The sequence below is a fragment of the Marmota flaviventris genome, chromosome 3, assembly GCF_047511675.1.
Source record: "Marmota flaviventris isolate mMarFla1 chromosome 3, mMarFla1.hap1, whole genome shotgun sequence".
Classification (NCBI taxonomy): Eukaryota; Metazoa; Chordata; class Mammalia; order Rodentia; family Sciuridae; genus Marmota; species Marmota flaviventris.
Window position 1 is genome coordinate 100,472,459 of NC_092500.1, and position 25,497 is coordinate 100,497,955.

Consider the following 25,497-nt stretch of genomic DNA (forward strand, 5'->3'; position numbering starts at 1 on the left):
CTTTAAAAAAAAAACAGTTTTATTGAGATATAAATCAGGTGTCATACAATTTACCCATTTAAAGAATACAAACTAGGTTAGTATACAATGTTCAAAGTTGTACAACCATCACCACAATCTAATCTTAGGGCATTTGTATCCTTTTCCACAAAACCCTGCATCCGTTAGTCGTCACTCTCCATTTCACCATCTTCCCAGTTCCTGGACATCATTAATCTACTTTATATCTCCATGAGTTTGTCTATTCTGAACATTCCATACAAATAAAATCATACATTATGTGTTCTTTTGTCTTCTCTTCACCTTTTCCTGCTTCTTTCACTTAGTGTTTGAAAATGTTTATCAATATTGCAGCATGTATCATTACTTCACTTCTTTTTATGGCTGAATAATTTTCCATTTATGTGTATATAGTCCTGCACCACATATTTTGGTCAATGATGGATGGACTGCATGTATAAGGTGGTTCCATAAGATATATTGCCTAGTAATGCTGTAGCTATCTTTGTGTTTTAAGTACTATGATGTCTGCACAATGACAAAAATTGTCTAATGATGCTTTCTCAGCCAGTATCCCTACTGTTAAGTGACTTATGATTGTAACCACATTTTGTTTATCCATTCATTAGCTTTTTTTTTTTTGTAGTTGCTCACATCTGCTTAATTTCTTCTTTCCAGATATATATGAGTAGAGTGTATTTTGCCATATTATACATATGTAGAATAAGTATAATTGTTCCAATTAGGATTCCATTATTGTGGTTGTATATGATGTGGAGATACACTGGTCATACATAAGATTAGGAAAGCTATGTCTGGTTCATTCTACTGTCTTTTCTATTTCCATCCCCTCTCCCTTCCCTTTTTTCCCCTTTGTCTAGTCCACCTTCTAATCTTGCCCTCTCATGTTGTGGGTTATCATCCACATTATTAGAGAGAATGTTCTGCCTTTGGTATTCATCAGCTAATTATATTTGGGTTGTTTCACTTTTAGGCTATTATGAATAATGATGCTTTGACACTCAAATACCCATTCTTGTATGGCATATGTTTTGCCTGGCATATGGCTAAGGGTAGAATTGCTGAGTCCCCTGACAATTTTGTTTAACATCTGAACCACGACTGGTTTTCCAAAACAGCTACATTGTTTTGCAAGCCTACCAGCAATGTATGAGGGTTCCAATTTCTGAACAGCCCTGTCAACACTTATTATTTGTCTACTTGGTTATAGTGATACTAGTGGTGAAGTGGTATCTCCTTCTGCTTTTGATTTGTGTTTCTCTGATGATTAATGATGGTAAGCATCTATTCATGGGTTTATTGGCCATTTATACTGTCCTCTTTGAAGAAATGTCTAACCAGATAATTTGTCCCTTGAAAAACTGTGTGTCTTTTATTACAAAATTATGTTTCTGTTCTTTTTGTTTTAACATTCAGGATACAAGGACACATGTAAACATTTTTCCCCTTCTGTGAGCTGTCTTTTCACTTTCTTGACGGCATATTGATGAAATTTAATTTCTCTCTCTAGTAGTTTTGATGTTTTATCTAGGGAGTCTGCCTAGCTCAAGGTCATAAAGATTTATTGCTGTTTTTGTGAAAGAAATTTACACAGGCTTATATTTAGGTTTACAATCCATTTATATATAGAAGGAAGGCATATGGATATTATATCATTGTTAGGCATATGGATATTCATATCCATCTATTTTTGTTTTAAGTTTACTTTAGTGTTTTTATGTGAGGTTTTGCTATTCAGAGAAACCAATCTGAGCAAATTTACCCAAAGAAAGGCAACTTGGGGGAAGATCACTAGAGTATATTATGTTACTAAAAGATAGCCGGGCTTTACAAAGTGCTAGAATAAGAATCTACCCAGTGCTTTCTGACCTTCATCTTTGTTCTTTCTTTCCATCTATACCATTTTCTCTCTGTAGATGAACTTTTTTTTCTGTTTCTCCACATACAAGGACACTTGTAAAGGACTACTGTAAACTGTGTGAATAATCCCTAAAAACATTCTTTTTGCTTAAAACCTCTTAGAAAAATAGATAATAAAAGAAAAACAACCAACGTGGATTTTCCTAAAATATTAAAGAATTATTATAAAAGTTAGAAAATAGTCAATGTTATTTTTGATACTAAATCTAAAAAGCACAATCACTGGCAATCAAGTATTAATCTTTCCAATTAAAAAAGACTCATAAGAGGACAATGTGTGAGTCTGGTACTGTGCAGCTGATAATTATCCAAAGCCAAGGACTCTGAACTTACTGGCTAGGTATCAAGTCAGATTCATAGTTAAAAGATAGTTATGCTTTACCCAGGAATTCCTTGTTTTAAAAATGCTTTTAAATGTCTATGAAATTATATATTTTGAACTCCAAGGTTATAGAATACTTCATACTCCAATTTCGAGTAATAATCCTTATGAAAAATACTCAGAAAAATCTAAAATGTTTCAAATCCAGCATGATATAGTTTGCTTAATCCTTGAAAGATTACCAATTAAAATCTCAGAATCAGGGCTGGGGATGTGGCTCAAGCAGTGGCGCGCTCGCCTGGCATGCGTGCGGCCCGGATTCGATCCTCAGCACCACATACAAGCAAGGATGTTGTGTCCGCCGATAACTAAAAAAAATAAATATTTAAAAAAAAAATTCTCTCTCTCTCTCTCACTCTCTCTTTTAAAAAAAAAATCTCAGAATCATGTTTGCAATAAAAAAGGAAGACAACAAAAACAGCAGCTAGTATCAAATACATCACATATTACACCAGGAATGCATGTATTACAATATGTGATACAGATCAGGCACTAAAACAGGCACTTCACATTCACAAAGGCATTGTAAGGAAGGTACTATTATTTTGTTAAAGTTAAGGAATATTAGACTCAGATTAATTTTCCCAGGTTCAAAAATGGTTAAATGGCAGAGTTGAGAGTACAATCATTTTGTTAAAACAGATCGGTAGAATTCAACAAACATAACTGGTTCTAGCAAAAAACACTAAGGTCTCATGATCAATTATCTCCTTAAGGCTCAGTAAACTAGGTCATAAGTAGAAAAAGACCAATGTTACTCATGACATTCTACATCAATTATGGGCTGGCACTCGTAGTTACTGCTATCTTATCTGGTCTCACGTCTGGTACATAGCTAGCTCCTTCTCAATAAATTTCTGGAAAGTGGTAACACTTATTCAATAAGCTTCCAACCTTTAATTAGGCAGAACATACCAAGAATAGTATGTCTAAAATGTTCTTAAGTTCAATGTAACTTTTCCTAATAATAAGCTTTGACTCCAAATGAAGGCCTCTTGCTACAACTTCTCTTTCTTTCAGTAGTTTACAATTTCAGCAATGTTTTCTAAGTACTCCTTACTTAATGGTCTCAGGCTAGGATCACATAAAAAAGGTAATTTTCTCAAAACTCTACAAGCAGATTATAGTTCTGCAAATATATAAATAACAACAACAATGTATCTTTAGTTTCTTCCTATGATCTGACTCCTGCCAACAAAAACCAAAATCATTTCCTTAAATTTTACCAGTAACACATTTACATATCTGTACTTATAATACACTAATCATAACTTAGGATAAGGGAAAAGTCTATTGATTTTAATCCTTAAAAATAACTCCAGGAATATATTATCTTTTTGTAGTCAAATAACTTCACAGAAACCAAAAAAATAAAATTTTACTTTTACTGCTAAAATTATTTAAGTAATATTCTTTTTTGAACCCTTCCAAATTAAGATGGGTCACAAGTGTGTTTTGGTTCCATTTCTTAATGACATTTGCATAAGCAAACTTTAATATTTTTATACATGTGCTGATTCTTAAAATAAATTTAGATGAGGACATTGGTTTGGACCAAGCTCTTCGCACTAGGCCCACAGACCAAATCAGTCATACATTGTGAAGTTAGTCAAAATTGTTCATCTAAGCTTCCAAGGAATTAGGAGTAAGAAAGAATAGCCAGTTTCACCTGGTATTACAGAAGTGCTCTTTTTAATGTTTACAAGAAAAATGACTTTAAAATGACCAATTGGCTTTTTTCCTGCTTTTGCTTTCCTCAGCCCTTTTCTCTTTATAAAACCAACCTCCTCTGTTCAGCTCCTTGAAACATTCATTCTACTTTATAGAATGATGTGTTGCCAATTCTAGAGTCACAAGTAAGCCAGTTAAAACCTGTAAACTATATGTGTTGTAATTTTTGTCTTTTGACATTAGTTACAACTATTTCCTAACAACCTTTTTAACTACTAAAAATAATCATATTGGTGGCCTGCCACTAAATGTTTACTACAATAATTAAATTTCACATCCATAAATGACAACAGAAATAGAGCAAATTATCTTAATCGAAATAAGCAATACAAGCACATAAGGGATAGACTCCAAGGACAGACAACTTAGAGTACTATCAACAAAAAAGTATCCATTTATCAGGCATTTCACCATTGTCCAATGTTTGACTTCCATTTTATCCTATTTGGTTCTATCTATTTTCTTTTTCCATCTTTCATGAGCTTTGAAAACAAAAATTGATGGCACTTAGGGGCACAACTTGCTCCTTCTGACCTTATTCTCTCAATCAGCATGTTGTTGTGGTATAATAAATATATTTTGAGCTGGGCGTGATGGCATAGGCCTATAATCCCAGCAACTCAGAAGGCTGAGAGAGGAGGATGGAAAGTTTGAGGCCAGCCTCAACAACTCAGCAAGAACTTGTCTCAAAATAAAAAAAATAGAACTGGGGATTGTAGCTTAGTGGTAAAGCACTCCTGTGTTTAATCCTCAGCACCCTTCCCCCAAAATATATAATCTTTATCCTTGTTCCTAGACTGATCTTCTAAACCCTTGGAATTTCCTAAGTGACAGGTGTTTCTTATAATTCATCAGACCCTTTTAATCACACCAGAGTTTGATGTTAATCAGGCAATTCATGATAGCTTCAGAACTGGGATTGGTTCCAGAAAAAACAGTCACACGATTATAGGTTGGGACTTTCAGTCCCGACCTCTGGGAAGGAGAGTGGGACTGGAGATGGAGTTCAATCACATCACCAATGATTTCAATCATGCCGGATGTAATAAAACTCTAAATAAAAACTGTAAACAACAGAATTCTAGGAGCTTCTGGGTTGGTAACACACTGATATACAGAGAGGATGCTGTACCCAGAGAAGTTATAGAAGCTCTGCAGTACATTTGCTTGCCTACACATCTGTTCTTGAGTTATGTCCTTTATAATAAAATTGCAATTGTTAAGTTCTGTGAGTTACTGTAATAAATTATCAAAATTTGGGGCATGGGAACAACTGAATTTGTAGTTGACCAGAAGAAATTAAAGATGCACTGAGAACCCTATTTCCAGTTGGCATCTGACGTGGTGGCTGTCTCACGGAACTGAGGTCTTAACTCTCACCTTAACTTTCACACGTGAGGTGTGCATTAACTCAGAATTGGAGTACTATGCCATTAACTTGTTAGGTCTGGCCTACTTCAGATAGTATCAGAATTGAATCCAACTACAGGATATCCAATTGGCATCCCTGAAATTGTTGATGGAAAACAAGAGTACTGAATCCTTGAAGATTCACTAAAAGAAGATAGAGATTCATTCGCTAAAAGATAAAGTTGCTTCCTTTTAATCAAAATTGTATATTCCATATTCATTTATTCAGCAAATATTTTCTTAACATCTACACAACAGGATAAGGGGATATGAAGTATAAGAGCAGTGCCAACATTAAACAGGGTGGTCAGGATAGTTACATTGAGAAATGAACCAATATCAGTGAAGGCTGAGGGAAAGGTCACACAAAAACCCCAAAGCAGGAGATGCCCAATGTGCCTGAGGATGAGCAATGCAGCCTTTATGGTAAAGAACACTAGTGAATGAGGTCAGAGCAGTAATATAAGTAGCCCAGATAACTTAGGATTTAATAGTACTTAAAATCCTAAGTTTTTTTTGCTCTTATCCTGAGTGAAATGGGACACCAGTGTTGGGTTCTAAGCAGCAAATATGACTTATTAAAAATAAAAACAAAAAAAAAATCACTCTAGTATCCTGGAAGCCAATTTTAAAAAGTGTTACAAGAAGGTAAAAAGTCTGATGAGGACAAAGCTGAGGATATAGCTCAGTGATAGAGAACTTGCTGAGCATGGGTTTAACCCACAGTACCACAAAAACAGTGCTGACAGTTTAAGACAAAAACCGAGATTGGACCACTACAATTAGCTATATGTAGATCATTGGAAGCCACGACAAGTGTAGTTTTAATATAGTGGTAGGAAAAAGTGCACTTAAGAGAGCAAGAGGGGAAGAATCCAGACAACTGGGTACAGACTACTCTTTAAAGGAGTTTTGCTGCAAAGGGAGAAAAAATGGAGTAATGTCTAACAAAAGCGAGAACAGGAAAAGTATTTTTAAAGATAAAAGAAATTAAGAATTTGCTTGCATAGTAATGGGTATGACCAGTAAAGAGGAGAAAATTGATGAGTAGGGTAAGTGGGAAGAATGGGTAAAGTGATGATCCTGATTAGTTGAGAGAGAACAGGATCCAATATACAAAGTGCAGGTCCTACTGTTAGGATAGGATCGATTCTCTCTGCTCAACATTATAGATCACGTGTGGTAACAAGCAGCAAGGCAAAATGAACCAGAATGCTGGTAGGTGGGTAAATGTAGTCATGGGTTCTATAGAAATTTTTCTTTGTTTCAATTTGCTGAGAAGTAGGATGTTTCCTATCTTATAAGATGAGGTAAGGAGGATAAGACTAGAGGTTTGAAGTAAGCATAAAGTAGTCATCTAGAAGAGTAGAAGAACTAGGAAGCTAATACAACTGTGGGATTTTATAAAGTAACACTTAAGGTTTCTTGGTAAGAAATTAAGTGAGATCCATCAGCATGTTTGTGTTGTCTCCACCACCTAACCCAGCCAGATTCAGTTACATAGGTGAAAAGCAGAAGAGACAAAACATTAGATATAACCAGAACTGTGGTTTCTATAAAATAAATACAAATAAATAGAAGAAGCAAAGAAGCTAAAGTGCACAACAAAGGAGTGATTATGACTGACCAAGGCATCTCAGCTGAATTGGGCGGGGGGGGGGGGGGGGGGGGTGGCGTTCGAGCAAGCAGCATGAAGATGAAGGAAAGTATTGAGGTCCTACTGGTAGGAAAGCATTGAAGAATGATTAGGGTCTTGATTCCAGAGCAAGTAAAACAGAAGGGCAAGAAGTAGTGATAAGACAATAGCAAATAGCAAACTAAGGATATGGAGGGATTACATGTTATTTGTAATTATGAGATATAGGGCATGACCATGGGAATTGATGGCTGAAATTGAACAGAAGATAAATGAAGAAGAAACTGATAGGCAAGGATATGAAGGATCATGTAGGTGAATATTTGAATCACCAAGAATTTAGACAAAAGTAGAATTAGAAAGAGAGACAATGAGCCAGGATCCAAAATGGAAATGAAACACAATTACAGGGGCTGGGGCTGTAGCTCAGTGGTAGAGTGCATGCCTCGCATGTGTAAGGCACTGGGTTCGATCCTTAGCACCACATAAAAAAATAAATAAATAAAGATATTAAAAAAGAAAACTAAGTAGAGCTTAAAAAAAAGAGAACATCTATAGACACAACATTAAAAAAAGAAACACAATTACAGTAACAAGGGGTAGGAGATTATGTCATAAAATTCAAAATTACAGGTTTTTTGAGAAAATGAGGGAAGGTGGTCTAGAAGTCATATTGAGGAGCACCACCATTGGATAAAGTGGTATTAGGAAGCCTGTGAGAGAAATAGCCACTCCTTGTGAAGTCTGCAAAAGCAGTGTTTTTCAGGGAAAACTCTTCCAGAGCAAGAAGGCAAAGGGAACTAAAGTCAGATCAGGGCAAAATATTGACTGTTTTTGGCACATGCACTGTAGGATTATCAAAAATCACAGGTTTTCTGGCATAAACACTCAAGTTAAATCTACAAATGGTTTAGATAATATTATCCAAACAATCACAGTTCCCTAAAGACTTAAGGAAAAAAATTCATTTGCATTTGATACACAGATGCAAAAGGATAGTTTCTGCAACTCTTAAGTTTTAGTGGAAAATATTTAAATAAACAAAAGTCTAATCATCCATGGAGGTCTGTCAAATCATTAAGCAGTTTAACAACCAAAAGTCCTGAAATGTGGGAATCTTTTCAATAATGCTTCAACAACAAATAAGCACTCTATCCTTATACTTTGTACCATATGCAGAACGTAACTCAAAATTTACCACAGATCTAAATGTAAATACTGAAACTATGAAACATATGAGGAAAATAAAGGAGAAAAATCTTAGTGACTGTGGGTTTGGGAAAGATTTAATATAATAAAAAAATCAAACTACAAAATAAAGTATCAAAATTAATATTTTTGCTCTGCAAATGACACTATAGAAATGAAAAGAAAGACCACAGATTAAAAGAAAATATTTTAAAATATACATCTGAGAGTTGGGCATTAGTAGTATACATCTATAATACCATTGACTTGAGAGGCTGAAGCAAGACAATTCAAAGTTTGAAGCCTGCTTTAGCAACTTACAAGACTCTCAAAATTAAAAAAAAAAAGGAGGGGGGCAGAGGAAAGCACCCATGGGTTCTATCCCCAGTACTACAAAATAAATGAATAAAGTAAATAACAACAAAAAGGTACATCTGGCAAAGGACTTGTGTTTACAGTATGTAAATTCTAAATTTAAGAAAACAGCTGGGCTTGGTGGTGCATGCCTGTAATCCCAGCAACTGAGGAGGCTAAGGCAGAAGGATCATAAGTTTGCAGCCAGCCTCAGCAACTCAAAATAAAATGGGCTAGAGATGTAACTCAGTGGTAAAGCACCTCAGTATTGCAAAAAAACAAAAAACAAAAGATTACAGCAGACAGTTCATCATGGAAGATATATGGATGACAAATGTGAAAAGATACTCAATATTAATCATTATAGAAATGCAAATTAAAGACCACATCACTGTAATGACTAAAATTAAAAGTACTGACCTTAGCTAGTGTTAGTAAGACTAAAGCAATGGGAACTCTTAAACTGCCTATGATAAATGATAAACTCACTTTTGAAACAGTTTGGCAGTTTCTCAAATACCAAATAACCCTTGCCATATAACCCATATCATATGATTCCTGGGTGGCATTCATCCAAGAGAAATGAAAGTATATGTTCATACAAAGACTTGTACACTAATGTTCACAGCACCTTTAATTGTAATAACCCCAAGCTGGAAATAATCTGCATGTATACCAACAGATGAATGAATTGTGGTATATCCATCCATATGACATACATATAAACTATTAACATAGGCATGAATGAATCTCAAAATAATTACATTACATGGAAGAGCTACACCGCCTTCCTCAAAATAATAAATAGATAGATAAACAAAAGGAAGAAACAAAAGAAAGCATACTGTGTGTGTCCAGTGATATTACAATTCTAGAAAATGTAAATTAACCTACAGGGATAGAAAATAAATCAGTGGTTGATTGAAGATAGGAAAAGAATAACAGGAAGGGGGAGATAACAAAGGGGCATGAGGCCAATTTTGGAAGTGCTAGATATATTAATTATCTTGTCTGTGGGGTAGTTTCATGGGAATAAACACTGGTCAAAATTTATCAAATTATACACTTTTAAAACACACAAATTGGGGTTAGGGTATAAAACAATAGGACATCCTGTGCTTAGCGTGGGCAAGGCCCTAGGTACAAACTCCAGCACACACACAAAAAAGAACAATTCACTGAGCAATCTCAATGAAACTGTGAAGGAAGACTAAAGCTCTAAAAAGAAATGAATTATCAATCCTCAAAAAACATGGAAGAACCTTAAATATATATTCTAATTGAAAGAAGTCAATCTAAAAAGGCTATAGACCGTATTATTTCAACTATATGATATTTTGGAAAAGGCAAAACTATGGAGACAGAAAAAGATCAGGGTTGCCAAGGGTTCAGAGACAAAGATGAAAAAGCAGAACATGGAGGATATTTAGGGCAGAAAAACTACTTTGCATTACACTATATGTAGTATATTATAAGAAATGCATTTGTCAAAACTCTCATTATATACAAAACCAAGAGTGAACCTAATATAAACTATGACCTCTGGGTGATAATTATGTAACAATGTTAGTTCATTCATTGTAACAAACACATCACTCCAGTGTGGGATGCTGATAGTAGGGTGGGGGAAGACCAAATGTAGAAACTCAATTTTCTGCTCATTTAAAAAAAAAAAAACTTTAAGAAACTGTAGTAAAATAAATGGAAAATTATTTAAAAGACTAAAGAGAAAAAATTATTCTGATAATCAGCATATTTAGATCTATTCATGTTTGATTAAAAAGACTACAATATGGTATTATTTCTACTCATTAGCTCAGACAAAATGAAAAGGATTGATATTTTCAGTAAAATTCTCCTGGGCTGGGGCTCTAGCTCAGTAATAGAGAGCTCACCTAGCACGCATGAGGCACTGGGTTTGATCCTCAGCACCACATAAAAATGAAATAAAGATATTGTGGCCAATATTTAGTTCTATGGAACTAAAAGTAAATATAAAAAAAATTCTCTTATCAACTCCCATACTCCAGACTTTCCTCCTACTATTTGGCTCCTCTGTTGGCTCATACTCTAACCAATAACTTTTTTCTTTTGACCTAATACTCTCCTGATGTTGATTTAATTTGCATTTATGCCTTCAATTGAAATACCCATGTAGACAGTGCCACTTTAGACTCTTCTTCTGAACACCGACCTATATAGCCAACTGCCAATATGGCATTTTCTCTTTATGTCTCAATACCACTCAGGAATACTGTTCCCCAAACTAAACTCATAACATGTCCAGCACTCCTCCAGAATAGATCCTCTTTCTGTGTTCCCACTTAAGCGGCTAATATCCTGTTCTGTGTATTTGCACGTCAGAAACAAAAAAGTCAACTGACACCTCCCTTTTACTCATTACCCCAAACAAATTATCAAATCTGCTGTTTTTATGTACCATTTTGAGTCCATTTGTCTGTATCTCCTTTGCCACTTCCTACTCTGAGGTACCTTCATCTTCCTTCTGAATTACTACAAACTTCTTTCCAATTAACCATCCCTCATCACCTAAACCTCTTTCAGTTAATTTTATATCAGCAGCCCAAATATTTTCAAAATTTAAATGCAATTGTGTTAACCCCCATTTCCCTTCCCTAAAAGCCCCTAAATTCCTTCTCACATCCTTAGAATAAAGACACATGACTACATAGTCTGGCTACAGCTTGTTTTGCACAATGCCCCCTGCTTTAGCTCAAATCTTTCTTCCCATAGCAGTGTTTACCACATTCCATCAACCTGAAGGGCCTCTTTATATGCAACTTTCTCTTCTAAATCTCTTACCATTTTTCAGATTTAATTTACCTTTACTTATTCAGGTAAAAATGTTCATGACTGGAGCTGGGGTTGTGGCTTAGTGGTAGAGCACTTGCCTCCCATGTGTAAGGCAAGTGGGTTCGATCCTCAGCACCACATAAAAAAAATAAATAAATAAAAATGTTCATGACTTCCTCAACTAAGATGAATATCCATACCTTTTGGAAGTTTAGTAACACTGTATAGGTCTCCTCTGTAGCTTCTGTTACAATTTTATTTTAGAGTTTAATTAATATTTTTTTCCATGTTATAAATTCTGTGGAGGTGGATACCATGTCTGTGTGGCCTGTCCTTGTATCACCAGTGTTGGACACAAAGTAGCCGTTCATTAAATATCAATTGACAAAGTAGTAATCCAATGATGATAAGGTTGGGCTTATTGTACAATCATTTGAAATAAAGTAGATGTTATCCAAACATGTGAAGGTATTGCATAGATAATAAATGAAAAAAAAAAAAAAAAAAACAAAGAATAAGGCACTGCATGATTCCATTTAATAAGATGTTCAAGAACCGACAGAACTTAATGTTGTAGACATCACAATCTTAGCTATTTTCTGGAGTAAGGTATATGGACTACAGAGCAGTCTATGAGGGGAGCCATTAGGGCACTAGAAATGTTTTCTCTACCAGGATGGTGGTAACAAGGAGATTCACACACACAACCTACACTAACATATACAAATTTATCCCTTTTTAAAGTAAGCTTTTCTATATGTCCTATAACTCTTAAAAAAGGAAAATTTGAGAGGCATTTGGGGAAAATTAAATAGAAAACTAAATACTGCTGACAAATATGCCCACAAAACTTTGGTAAGTAAAAACAGACACTTTATAGGCCAATATACATTATGATCTTGTTTTATTTTTAATGTTAATTACAAATAGACAAATTATAATGTATATATTTTTAAGGTACAAAATAATGTTATATACACACACACACACACAGATGTATCTATATTTACACACACACATACAATGTGGACTGATTAAATCAAGCTAATTAACATCTATCCAAATACTCACTTTGTGTGGTAAGAACATTTGAAATTACTCTTAGCAATTTTGAAATATACGCTATTAAGTACAGTCAACATGCTATTCAATAAACATTAAAAAACTTATTTATCCTGTCTAATCATCAATTCCTGGTTCCCTTGCCCCAACCATCATTCAACTATCTGTTTCTGTGAATTCAAATGTTTTAGATTCCCCATGTAAGTAAAATCAGTATTTGTCTTCCCATGCCTGGCTTATTTCACTAAGCACAATGTCTTGCAGATTCATTTATACTTCTGCAAATGATAGGATTTCCTTCTTTTAAAAGATGAAATGGGGGCTGGGTATAGTGGGGGAAGTCTGTAATCCCAGCGACTCTGGAGGCTGAGATAGGAGGATCTCCAGTTCAAAGCAAGCTTCAGCAACAACGAAGCACTAAGCAGCTCAGTGACACTGAGGCTCCCTGTCTCTAAATAAAATACAAAATAGGGCTGGGGATGTGTCTCAGTGGCCGAATGCCCCCAAGTTCAATCCCTGGTACACAAAACAAACAACAACAACAAAAACCCCCCACATTTTCTTTATCTATTCACCCACTGATGAACACTTAGTTGATTCCTATCTTGGCTGTTGTCAATCAAGCTACAATAAACACGAGAATCCTGATGTCCCTTCATACTAATTTCATTTCCTTTGGATATATACTCCGTAATGGGATTGTTGGATGTTATGAAAGTTCATTTAAAAATTGTTCATTTTCCATAATGGCTGAATGAATTTACATTGCCACCAAAAGTATGAAAGGCTTCCCTTTGTTTCATGTCTTCCCTAACACTCTTATCTTTTTGATAACACTCATTCTAACAAGCAATATCTCACATGGTTTTAAATTTCATCTCCCTGAGGTTAGTCATGTTGAGGATTTTATACACACACACACACAAACACCCCTGTTGGCAATTTGTATGGCTTCTTTTGAGACTATCTATACAAGCCCTTTGCCCAATTTTAAACTGATTTGTTTTGTTATTGAGTTCCTTATGTATGTTGGATATTTACCCTTTATCAGAAGTAAGGCTTGCAAATATTTTCTCCCAGTTCACTGGTTTGTCTCTTCCCTCTGTAAACTGTATCCTTTGTCATGCAGAAGTTTTTTAGTTTGATGTAATTCCATTTTTTGTTGCCTTGAGCTTTGGGGGTCAAAACCAAAAAAATAATAATAATTGCCCTAACCAATATATCACTTTTCTCTCCATTTTCTTCCAGTATTTTTACAGTTGCAGATCTTATATTTAAGTCCTCAATCCATTTTGAATTGATTTTTGTATATGGTGTGACAATTAAGGGTCCAATTAGTATACATGCGGGTATCAGTTTTGCCAACACCCTTTATTGAAGAAACTGTCCTTTCCCCATTGGGTAATTCTGGCATCTCTGTGGAAAAATCAACTGGCTGCAGATGTGAGGGTTCAATTGTAGGCTCTCTATTCTGTTCCACTGGTCAATATGCTGTTTTAATTACTATAGCTTAAAATCTGGAAGTGTGATGCCACCAGCTTTGTTCTTCTTGCTTAAGATTGCTTTCACTATTCAAGAATTTTCTGTAGTTTCATATGAATATTGGGATTTTTTTTTCTATTTCTGTGAAAAATGATATTAGGGTTTTGATAGGGGTCACACAAAAACTATAGATTGCTTTGGGACAATCTACGAAGGACATTTTAACAATATTAATTCTTCCAATCCATGAACACAGAATATCTTCCATTTTTTGTACCTTCTTTAACTTCTTCCATTAATGCTTTATAGTTTTCAGTGTATAGATCTTCCACCTCCTTGATTAAATTTTTGTTTTTGCTATTATAAATAAGATTGCTTCTTGATTTCTTTTTCAGATAATTCATATAAAAAAAGCACAACTGATTTTTGTATTCTGCAACTTTATTGAATTCATTTATTAGTTCTAACAGTTTTTTGGCGAAGTCTTAGCGGTTTTCTACACATACTATCATGTCGTCAGCAAACCACTCACTTCTTCCTTCACAGTTTAGATATCTTTTATTTCTTTTTCTGGCCTAATTTCTCTGGCCAGAACTGCCAGTACTATGTTGAATTGATATGGCAAGAGTAGACATCCTTGTCATATTCCCTACATATTGTTTTGATAAAATACACATATTTGTTCTTTCTTCTGATTTCTGCAAGTGACTGAAACCCCAAAAAACTAGTGTAGGCAAAAAAAATCCATTTATTGACACATTTCTGGAAAGTTCACTTAAGCCCACATACCCATGAATAATTTTTTTTTTTTTTTAATTTTTTATTGTTGGCTGTTCAAAACATTACATAGTTCTTGATATATCATATTTCACAATTTGATTCAAGTGGGTTATGAGCTCCCATTTTTACCCCATATACAGATTGCAGAATCACATCAGTTACACATCCATTGATTTACATATTGCCATACTAGTGTCTGTTGTATTCTGCTCCATGAATAATTTTTATTAAGAAGTTCTGTCAGGGCTGGGGTTGTGGCTCAGTGGCAGAGTGTTTACCTAGCATGTGTGAGGCACTGGGTTCGATTCTCAGCACCACATATAAATAAATAAAATAAAAAGGTCCATTGACAACTAAAAAATATTTTAAAAAAAAGAAAAGAAATTCTGTGAGCCAGGCATCGTGGTGCACCATCAGTAATCCCAGCAGCCTGGGAGACTGAGGCAGGAGGATCCTAAGTTCAAAGCCAGCCTCAGCAACTTAGTGAGGCCCTAAGCAACTCAGCAAGACCATGTATCTAAATAAAATATTAAAAAGGGCTATCAATGTGGCTCACTGACTAAGTGCCGGGGTTCAATCCCTGATACCAAAACCAAGCCAAAGCAAAACAAATTCTGAGAAACTCTCACCCATCAGAAAACTAAAAAATATTAGGGTACCCCTCAGAAGTGAACATGAAAATGAAAAGAATTGTGGAGTCCCTAGTTATAAAGACACAAAGATATTCTCTGAAATATAGGCATTTGAGCTGCTTCTCAGATGCACAACTTTATAGCTTACTTCAAGTAAATAACACCAAGAATTCACTTAATGATTCTGATTCGCAACAGAACTACAGGAAATTCCAGGCTGACAAATACTTAGGACTTCCAAATATAAAAGTATCCCCAAATCACATGAAATCCAATTCACACACAAGGCTTTACTTTAAAAAGTCGAAGTCAAAAGTTGACACATAATATTAGTTTTACAACTATTATATTTCAAAGAACGTTAAAGAATCAGGTATTTTTTATGTATCCCAAATATTCCATTCTTTTAGTCATTCATCAATCATGAGTACTCATAATAACAGACTACACCAGGATAAGTTGCTGGTATCTATTCTGATTCACAAAAAAATGGTAATTTCACATGGTTCAATCAAAAACTCAACATTGTTCCAGTAGGTCACAGTAGTGAAAAGACAAGCTCCCTGATGCACTTACACTATGAGAGAGAGAAAGAGAGAGAGTGTGTGTGTGTGCGTGTGCGTGCGCACGTGTGCATGCAGTGTATACACATACTTATTGGGGCCAGGGAAGGGGACATAAATGAACAACCAAATATGGTATATCAAATATTTCATACTTCAGAAAATGATAAAAACATAGGAAATAGTTGTTGCTCTTTTATATGGGTGAACAGGGAAGGCCTCAGTGATAACATTTAAGTAAAATCATAGAGAAAGAGGCTACAGGCACGACAGCAAAAGGAAAACCAACCATGAACTCAAACCTCTAAAACTGTGAGCCAAGATAAATCTTTCCTCCATATAAATTGATTCCCAAGTGTTTTGTTACAGTGACAGAAAGCTTATTAATAAGAACACTCATCTTTAATTCATGTTTTCAGTCTAATAAATATGTGTAACGAAATACACAAAGATTATTCTTACATCTTTTGGAGAACCTGGGCCATCACAACCCCATTCGTTAAATCTTCCACGGTCTGGCATGGTGTATCCACGTTAAATGTCTGGATCTGAAGGAAAAAAAAAGATTCTATGATTAACTAGAAAAGATTTCTTGGGCTTTTGGGGATTGATCATCTCATCTTAGGGGTTAAAATAAATGTTTTAAAAGAAAACAATTGGAAACTTCTTCCTTTAAGGGAAACTTCCTATAAATTATTATTTTAATTTTTGGCAAGACAGAAGTTGGGTAGACTAGCCAACTTCCCAGCATCCCTTCTAACCACAGATGATCAATTTAAGAAAATCATCATACCTTCAGCCCCTTCACCAGTGACTAAGTGAAAAACAGGTTGAACACAATTTGGAACAAAGAGATACACAAAGATGCTTCTGGGAAAGAAAAGTCCACCTATTGACATGAGTAAGTCTATATTGCCTCAATTATTGCTAGCAGTCATCTTTTGAATACTAAAGCAATGAGGCCAAGGTAATGGAAAGCAGAGAGGAGGAAGAGAAAGAACTAGGTACTTGGGGTAAAAATTGAACCCTTAAATTAAAAAACCTTAAAGCCTCCTATTGTGTGAAATAAATTTCTTTCTTGTTTAAGCCTAGCCAGGTTTAGGTTTCTATTACTCAGTGCCAAAGTATCTTTATATAGATGGAGAAGTCATATTTACCATGGTTAGGTTAGGCATTCAGTTCACTTTGATTTCAAATATATTCTGAATATGAACTAACTTCATATTGTCAACAGGATGTGGCTAAGAAATGTAAGAAAAAGTAGTAGAGCCAACAATAATTACAACCAGAAGTCCAATCTGGATTTAGAAGAAAATAAATCACTAGGAATAGACAGACATGGGGCATCCTCTTTTAGACCTTATAATTTAGTGAAACATTTATAAGAAGTGTAAACAGCAAACACAAAAGAGTTTATAAGTGAGAGTGTGATATACTATAGGAATTAAAATAAGCCTGGTATGGAACTGGGCATAAAGGGTGAAGTTTTCAAGCTGTAGGAAGAGATGGAACACAGAAATATAAAATAGTAAAGGATAGGACTAAAGAAAGAAACATTATCACCAAAATCTCTGTAAGCCATAGTAGGACTTTATCCTAAGAGCAATGGGTAGTAAGCAAAGGATTTTAAGCAGGAAAGTGAAGTCATGAGATTTAAGCTATATAAAGATTATACTGGATGCACTTTAATAGATTTAGATGAGGATAAACTAGGAAGTAATGATGGAAATACAGGAAATGATGCTCAGGTGCCCATCTATTTGTATTTATTGGGTTAAAAAAGGCAAAATTGCAAGGTCAAAAATATGCCTGTTTTAAAGTTCTAGGATTTTTGTGTTTTTTTCTTTTGAGGTGGGGTCTCCCAATGCTGCCCAGGATGGGCTCACAATCCTCCAGCCTCAGCTTTGCAAGTAGCAGGGATTATAGGTACATACTGCTATACTCAACACATTTTAAAGTTTTTGATAAATACTGCCAAACTACCCTCAATAAAGCTCATGTGTGAGACAAAGCAAGAAAATTTAGAGATGAAATGGTTGAGTCATAAGAGGTTTAACATAACTGGTGCATTAATCCCTGGATAGGAATTAATTTGGTGGTTTCTATAGGCAGATAAAGTATGGCTGGAGGAGGTAAGATGTTGGGGGCATGCCTTTGGGGTTTATATTTTGCCTGTGTTGAACAGAGCTCTCTACTACCTGATCATGACCTGAGCTGCTTTCCTCCATCATACCCTTCTGCCACAATGTTCTGCCTCACCTCAAGTCCCAAGGAATGGAATTAGCCATCTATGGAATTAGACCTGTGAAACCGGGAGCCCCAAAATAAACTTTTTCTCTTTAAAATTTTTCTTGTGAAGGCTTTTGGTCGTAGCAATGAAAAAGCTAACGCAGAAATTAGTACCAGGATTAGGATCACTGCTGTGACTAACCTGACTACGTGGTTCAGAAGCTTTGGAGCTTTTTGAAATTTGTGGAAGGAATTTTGAGAAACAGCAATGCAAGCTGGAAAAGTTTTTGACTGTTGTAAGCACAGCTTAATGGGTAATTATGGTGGGAGCTCAGAAGACCAGAATGCTGGAAGGCCTGCGCACAGTAAACACCAAGCTCATAAGGTTTCAGAGGAAAAGGAGGATTCTATTGGAAATTGGACTAGAAGCCATTTGTGTTGTGTTTTGGCTAAGAACTTTTCTGCATTTGTCCATGTCCTGAGACATTCTGTGAGGCTGAATTTAAAGGCTTCTTAATTTGGTGGAAGAAATTTCTAGGCAGCATAGCATTCAGGGGATGGCATGGATATTGCTGACAGCTTTTAGCCAAGTTTATTTTGATAATCAGGAGCAGAAAGCAAAGCAGAAAGATTTAAAGAACTTGCAATTTGGCCAGAAAACTGATTAAAAGTGGGGTAAAGCAATGTGTGTGTTGTTAAAGACATAGTTGTTGTTAAGACACATACAAAAGTATTGTTTTTTTAAGACTCAGACAAATTAAAGTCACTAAAGATATGCTAAAGACTCCCCTGAGATGATAGTAAAGATGGCTGGAGGACATCTCGGGAATTGGCAAGACCAAACCCATCTTAGGCTCAAGGGTGTAAAGTAAAAATCCTATGAGCAAAGACCAGAGACCACTGGGGCACCCTACTTGCACATGAGGGAAGTAAATTTTTTCAACATGCCCAGCCACCCAGGCACTCAAAGGCTGCTGTAGTCATGGTCCCTGGAGGCTTGGCTACTGCTCAAGATGGCAGCAGACCTTGGTATTTACCACATGGTGCTGGTTCTGTAGGGACTGCAGGATGCAAGAATTTGGGAATCATGGAGGCTTCCACAAAGATTTCAAAGCAAGGCCTAGAAGGCCAGGCAGTATTGCAGGGTCAGATCCCTGCAGTCTGTGCCTATAGAGCAATGTGTAGAAATGTGAAGAGAAAACTGAAGCTGCAGTGGAGAACCCCCAAGATTCAAAAATGCCAGTACCATGTGATGCCTGTCCAGGAAAACTGCAGGAATTGATCAGAGACAAGCCAAAAGAGACCATATGGGCTACAACCAGCAAAGCCATTGGGGTGGAACTATGCAAGCCCTTTGGTGAGAATGCCATGTGCCCCAGATGCTGGACATGGAGCTCTAGAACTTGTTTGACCAATTGAATTTCAGTCTTGCTTTGGTACCATCCCTTCTTTTCTATGCTCCTATTTTTCTGAATGGAAAAGAGTACTCTGTACTCTTTATATATTGAATATGTTTAACTTGCTTTTGATTTTTACAAGGGCTCATGCTGAGAGTTTGTCTTGAGTCTCAGTGGTGACTTGGACTTGAACCCTTGGACAATGCTAAAATTGCTAAGGAAACTCTTGAAAATGGATTTTGCATTGTGAGATGGGCTTGAGCTTTTGTGGGCCCAGGGCGAAATATTATGGTTTAGATATTAGGTGTCCGCTAAAAGCTCTTAAGTAAGACAATGCAAGAAAGTTTAGAGATGAAATAACTGGGGTTTAAGAAGTTTAATGTAATCAGTGCTTTAATCCCTGGTGGTAACTGTAGGCAGGTAGGGTGTGGTTGGAGGAGGTGGGTCCTTGCGGGGTGTGCCTTTGGGATTTATATTTCATCCTTATTTAGCAGAGCTCTCTGGCTTCCGGCTGGTAAAGTCCTGAGCTGCCTTTCCTCCACCACACCTTTCCAACATGATGTTCTGCCTCCACTCAGGCCCCAAGGAATGGAGTTGGCCACTATGGAATAAGACCTGTAAACTCATGAGCTCCAAAATAAACTTTTCCTCCTCTACAATTTTTCTTGTCAGGTCCTTTGTTCACAGCATGAAAATCCCCCACTAAAACCGAAATATTGTAGCAATTTACTCTCTTACTAACAGTGAAAGAATTTTACTTCTCTGCATTATTCCATCTATAAAATCTTTTAAAACAGAACTGTTAACAATAGAGTCATAGCTTCTTCAAATTTTACATAGAACAGTCTCATGGGTAATAATGGTTAAGTGGCAGAGGCCAAGGGAATTATCTTAAAGATCCTCGTAGAAGGTAGTTTTTACTTAGGCAAATATTTGGGAAGGCGGTGAGAAGCTCTCAACATAATGCATGCACTAATAAAATACTAGTAAATGAGCTAGGTACAGTTTTACATGCCTATAGTCCCAGGCATGTAGCTGAGTAAAGCAGGAGAACTGCAAGTTTGAGGCCAGCCTGGGTGACATAAAAAGACCCAAACTCAAAAAAAAAAAAAAAAAAGTAAATGAATAAATGGAACAAATAGATAATCATCTGCAGGAACTGATTTAAAACTTTACCATATGATCAGATATTACATAATGTAGTAAAAACTTAAAAATAAATTAGTACTTATTTTCATTTTAGCAATGATAAATAAATTAATGGCCATTAATTTATAAATTTAAAAAAAAAGCCTTTCTTGTAGGTTTGTTTAGAAGGAAAGTGAAGCAACAGGGAGGACACTATCTCTTTTATCTCTTCACCACTAACCTTAGTACAATGTCCCATACAGAATAAGCCCAGAGTGTATAAATATTTCTTCAAATGTAGTGAACTAATTTTTTTATATTTATTTTTTTAGTTGTAGTTGGACACAATACCTTTATTTCACTTATTTATTTTTATATGGTACTGAGGATCGAACCCAGGGTCCCGCATGTGTGAGGTGAGCGCTCTACCACTGAGCCACAACCCCAGCCCTAGTGAACTAATTTTCTTAAAATACTTTTTTAATTATACATGAAAACAATATCTTCATTTTGTTTATTTTTATGTAGTGCTGAGGATCGAACCCAGTGCCTCACATGTGAGAGGTAAGTGCTCTGCCACTGAGCCACAACCCCAGCCCAATGAACTAATTTTAATCCCTAACTTTACAAATTATTATATAATCTTAGATATTTCATCTGTGTTTCCATGTAAAGACAGGGAAGCTGGGCGCAATGGTGCATACCTGTAATCCCAGTGCTCCCAGAGGCTGAGGCAGAAAGACTGACATTCAAAGTCAGCCTCAGCAAAGGCAAGGTGCTAAGCAACTCAGTGAGACCTTGTCTCTAAATAAAAAAAAAGGGGGGTTGGGGATGTGGCTCAGTGGTCTAGTGCCCCTGAGTTCAATCCCCAGTACCCCTTCCCCCCAAAAAAAGATTGAGAAAAAGTACCTTCTAGAGGGTTGTGTTATTTGAGGAATGAATGAGAAAACAAGTACACATTAGATATTCTGAAGTGTAAAGTATGGCCCCCAAATTTGGTATACATGAGAATTACCTGGGAAGTTTTCATTATTTTTCTGAGAGAGAGAGAGGATTTTTTTAATATTTATTTTTTAGTTTTCGGTGGACACAACATCTTTATTTTATTTTTATGTGGTACTGAGGATCAAACCCAGTGCCCTGCGCATGCCAGGCAAGCAAGCTACCGAGCTACCGCTTGAGCCACATCCCCAGCCCCAGGGGAAGTTTTCATTTTGAAAATGCATATTTTGGGCTGGGATTGTGGCGGACCAGGTTCGATTCTCAGCACCACATTAAAAAAAAAAAAAAAAAAAAAAAAAGGCATTGTGCTGTGTCCATCTACAAAAAAAAAAAAGATTCTCTCTCTTCTCTAAAAAAAAAGAAAAGAAAGAAATAAAAAGAGAAAGAAAATGCATATTCCTTAGTTCTGGCTACTAAATCAGAATGTATGTGTGTATGTGTATGTGAATGTGTGTGTGTGTGTGTGTGTGTATGTGTATATGGGCTCAGTGTGGCTTGAACTTGTGATCCTCCTGCCTTAGCCTCCCAAGTAGCTAGGGTTACAGGTATGTGCCACAGTGCACAGTGCTAGGAATGTTTTTAACAAACTCATCAAATAATCTCTCATAGCTGGACACTGGATTAACATCTGGAACCCTCTAATCTAAAGCACTTTGGGATACAAGATTATTTTTTTCCCTAAACCCCTATGGGGCTGGGAAGGGAACCCAGAGACTTCTGCAAGCAAGTGGTCTCTATTATTGAGCTCTATTTCCACCTAGGACACAAATTAGAAAACTGCCTGGGGCCAATCAGAAGAAACAATTCAATAAAGCAAGTAATTTTTATAAACAAGAGATTTGGTTCTAAGACTCAATCTGTTTTTCTTTTAGGATTCATAGAAAGCTAAATTTTCATTTTGATTTTTAAGATGTGGCATCTAATTATTTTCTATTATAATAAAACCAATGAACTGTATGCTTTAAAAGGATAAAGTTCATGGTATGTAGATTATCTAGATTAAAAAAAACCTGATAGAATATACAGTTTGCTTTTGCCTAGAAAAAAAGTTTTTAAAAAGTTCATAAGATTCTGATTCAGCAGCCTTCCTCTTCTTTCAATTATTAGTATCTTTGTGTTCCCATGTTGTGAGAAGAAAAAAGTTAGAATACTTCTAGCCCATGTACCTGTCTAGCCATGTACCTGTGACCTATTTGTAACTCATGTACAGAAAAGTCAAAAGACTTTGATAAGGGTAGTTATTAAATTAAGTCTGAGGGCTGGAGTTGTGGCTCAGTAGAGCACTTGCCTAACATGTGTGAGGCCCTGGGTTTGATCCTCAGCACCATGTAAAAATAAATAAATAAAATAAAGGTACTGTGTCTAACTACAACTAAAAAAATAAATAAATAAACATATATTTAAAAAAACTAAGTCTGAGTCCTCAAAAGAAAAAAAAAAGCTATCACCAATTCTGTGCTAACATCTATAGGTCATTTCAGGATAGCAGTATAGTAAAATCAAAAGATAACTGCATTTAACTGCATTGTCATAAAATTCTAACTGAAGGGTAGAACTGTCTACCTATTCTTTTAATTCCACCAAGCTCTATGAACACCACCTAACCTTCCCCTTCCCTCACACCTCCATAAATGCAAAAGAAGTAAAGCATGGTAATCACCTGGTAATAATACCTTTAGAGCAGTGGTTTTCAACCAAGGGTGATTTTGTTCCCTCAGACATTTTTGACAGTTACAGCTAGGTGGGTCCTATTAACATTTAGTAATCATTGTTACTATTAAATGCCCTACAATGCACCAGGTAGTGCCCACAACAAAACATTATCCAGTCCAAAATGTCAAATGGCAAAAAGGTCAAAAAAACCCTGCTCTATAGCAGTGGTTTTCAAAATGTGGTTCCCACGTCACTAAGGACACATCACCAGGGAACTTGTAAGAAATGCAAAATTGCAGGCCCTAGACCCATGGAATTAGCAACTCTGACCCTGTGCACAAGAGTGAAAACACTCCAGGTAATGTTGATTTAATGCTAATGCATAAGAACCATTTCTGGAGTTGGTAACATTAATAATAAATATGAATGCCACTGAAACAAATGCAGTATGAATTAAAACCAGGATTCAAACTTAGGTAGGCTAAAATTAGAAGCTATATTCTGAACTACTATGCTTTACTGACCCTCTCTTTTAGAAATTTCTTTATTTCATTAAAAGATCAAATTTATAGGTAGAATGGAATTAGGCAGAGGAGAAACAATGGAATGGAGGAGATATCACCACAATAATTTTACCCTTCCTAATTCTATACACTACTATGCATTTTATAGGCTTCTAAATAAATAACATGAAATTAATAAGAATATGTTCAGGTTTCTGGATTTCCCAGAAGTGAGGCAAGCCTATATGACAATTCTCTTTCATTTAGCTTCTTGCCATCAACAATGTTTTTCTTAGCACTTTTTAAAGCCTGGGAAAGAGGATGGGGATATAGGTCAATAGTAGAGAGTGTGCTTACAATTTGGAAGGCACTGGGTTCCACCCCCAGCATTGCAAAACAATACATAAAACCTAGGAAAATGCAATTCATGTACTTCACAAATTAGGCTTAATAGGTGTAATAGACAGGACCGATTTTTTTTTCCCTAACAGGTAGGAATATATTTTGAATCAGAGGGTGGGGAGACAAGGTAGTGTAGAAATTTCTAAGAACACCCTGCTGAGCTTGCTTGCTGCATAAACTGATTTGGAATTTAAGCTTAAAATGTTTTCCACTAGAAGGATGATACTTTGTTTTTTCATAAGCATTCCGCTTTCAACAAAAATTTGAAACATGTAGTTCTCGATGCACAAGGTTGTCAGCCCAAAGACTGAATCACCAGACTGACTGTCAGTTCTTGGGGCTTCTCTATCACCAACAGCTATCTGTATTTTGCTAGTGTTGCAGCCACCTTCCAGCCTATGGTGTGCTAATAAAACCACACAACCAAGTTGACTAGAAGTTTAATTATTCTAAATGATAGTGCTTTCTTTGAGTGTATTATATAAATTTTCCTTTATATTTGGTTTTGGAGTTGTGTTCAGCATTTGTCTGACCTTCAGATAGAAGTGTTATTAAACTAAACAAACATGTTCAGCTGCCTAAACATTGTTCACATAAATATTTATTCTTCTTACAATGACAGCCAAAAGAGAGCAAACCCAGAATTAAAACTCTACTTTGAAACATTTTAATAAAAAATGTTTTAAAATGTTTGTGAATTTGAGAATAGCACCTAGTGGACCCTACTCTCCAGTTTTGTCAGTGATAATCTCTAATCTTATCTTCTCTAGATCTTTTCTTTGAAGAGGCTTCCAGTGACATTTCAGGAAGTCCATAATACTAAATTCCTTGACATCTCCTGCAGCTGATAAGGTGGATTACCCCTATTTCTGACACTGTATCCAATTCTAAACAGATTGTTTTGTTTGTTTTGGTACCAAGGATTAAACCCAGAGGTGCTTTACCACTGAGTCCAATCATTAGCCTGGTTTTTTTTTTTTTATTTTTATTTTTATTTATTTATTTATTTTTTTTTTTGAGACAGGGTCTCACTAAGTTGCTTAGGGCCTTGCTAAATTGCTGAGGCTAACTTTGAACTTGGGATGCTCCTGTCTCACCTCCCAAGCTGCTGGGATAAAAGGAATGCTCCACAGCACCTGACAATTCTCTTAAACTGTAAGGTTCTGTTAGAAGCCCTTCAAATTTGTTCTAACTTTTCCTCTTTTTAT

The 25,497-nt window shown here is 35.9% G+C and overlaps 1 protein-coding gene across 6 annotated transcripts in view; it reads right to left on the reverse strand.

Moving 5' to 3' along the window:
• Hook3 (hook microtubule tethering protein 3) overlaps positions 1 to 25,497 on the reverse strand; it is a 123,524-nt gene that overhangs the window by 95,912 nt on the left and 2,115 nt on the right. For all 6 annotated transcript variants that reach the window (XM_071610155.1, XM_071610156.1, XM_071610154.1 and 3 more), the window contains exon 2: positions 16,438 to 16,523. In XM_071610155.1, coding sequence (XP_071466256.1) covers positions 16,438 to 16,523 — 86 coding nt within the window. The remainder of the gene's footprint in view (positions 1 to 16,437; positions 16,524 to 25,497) is intronic.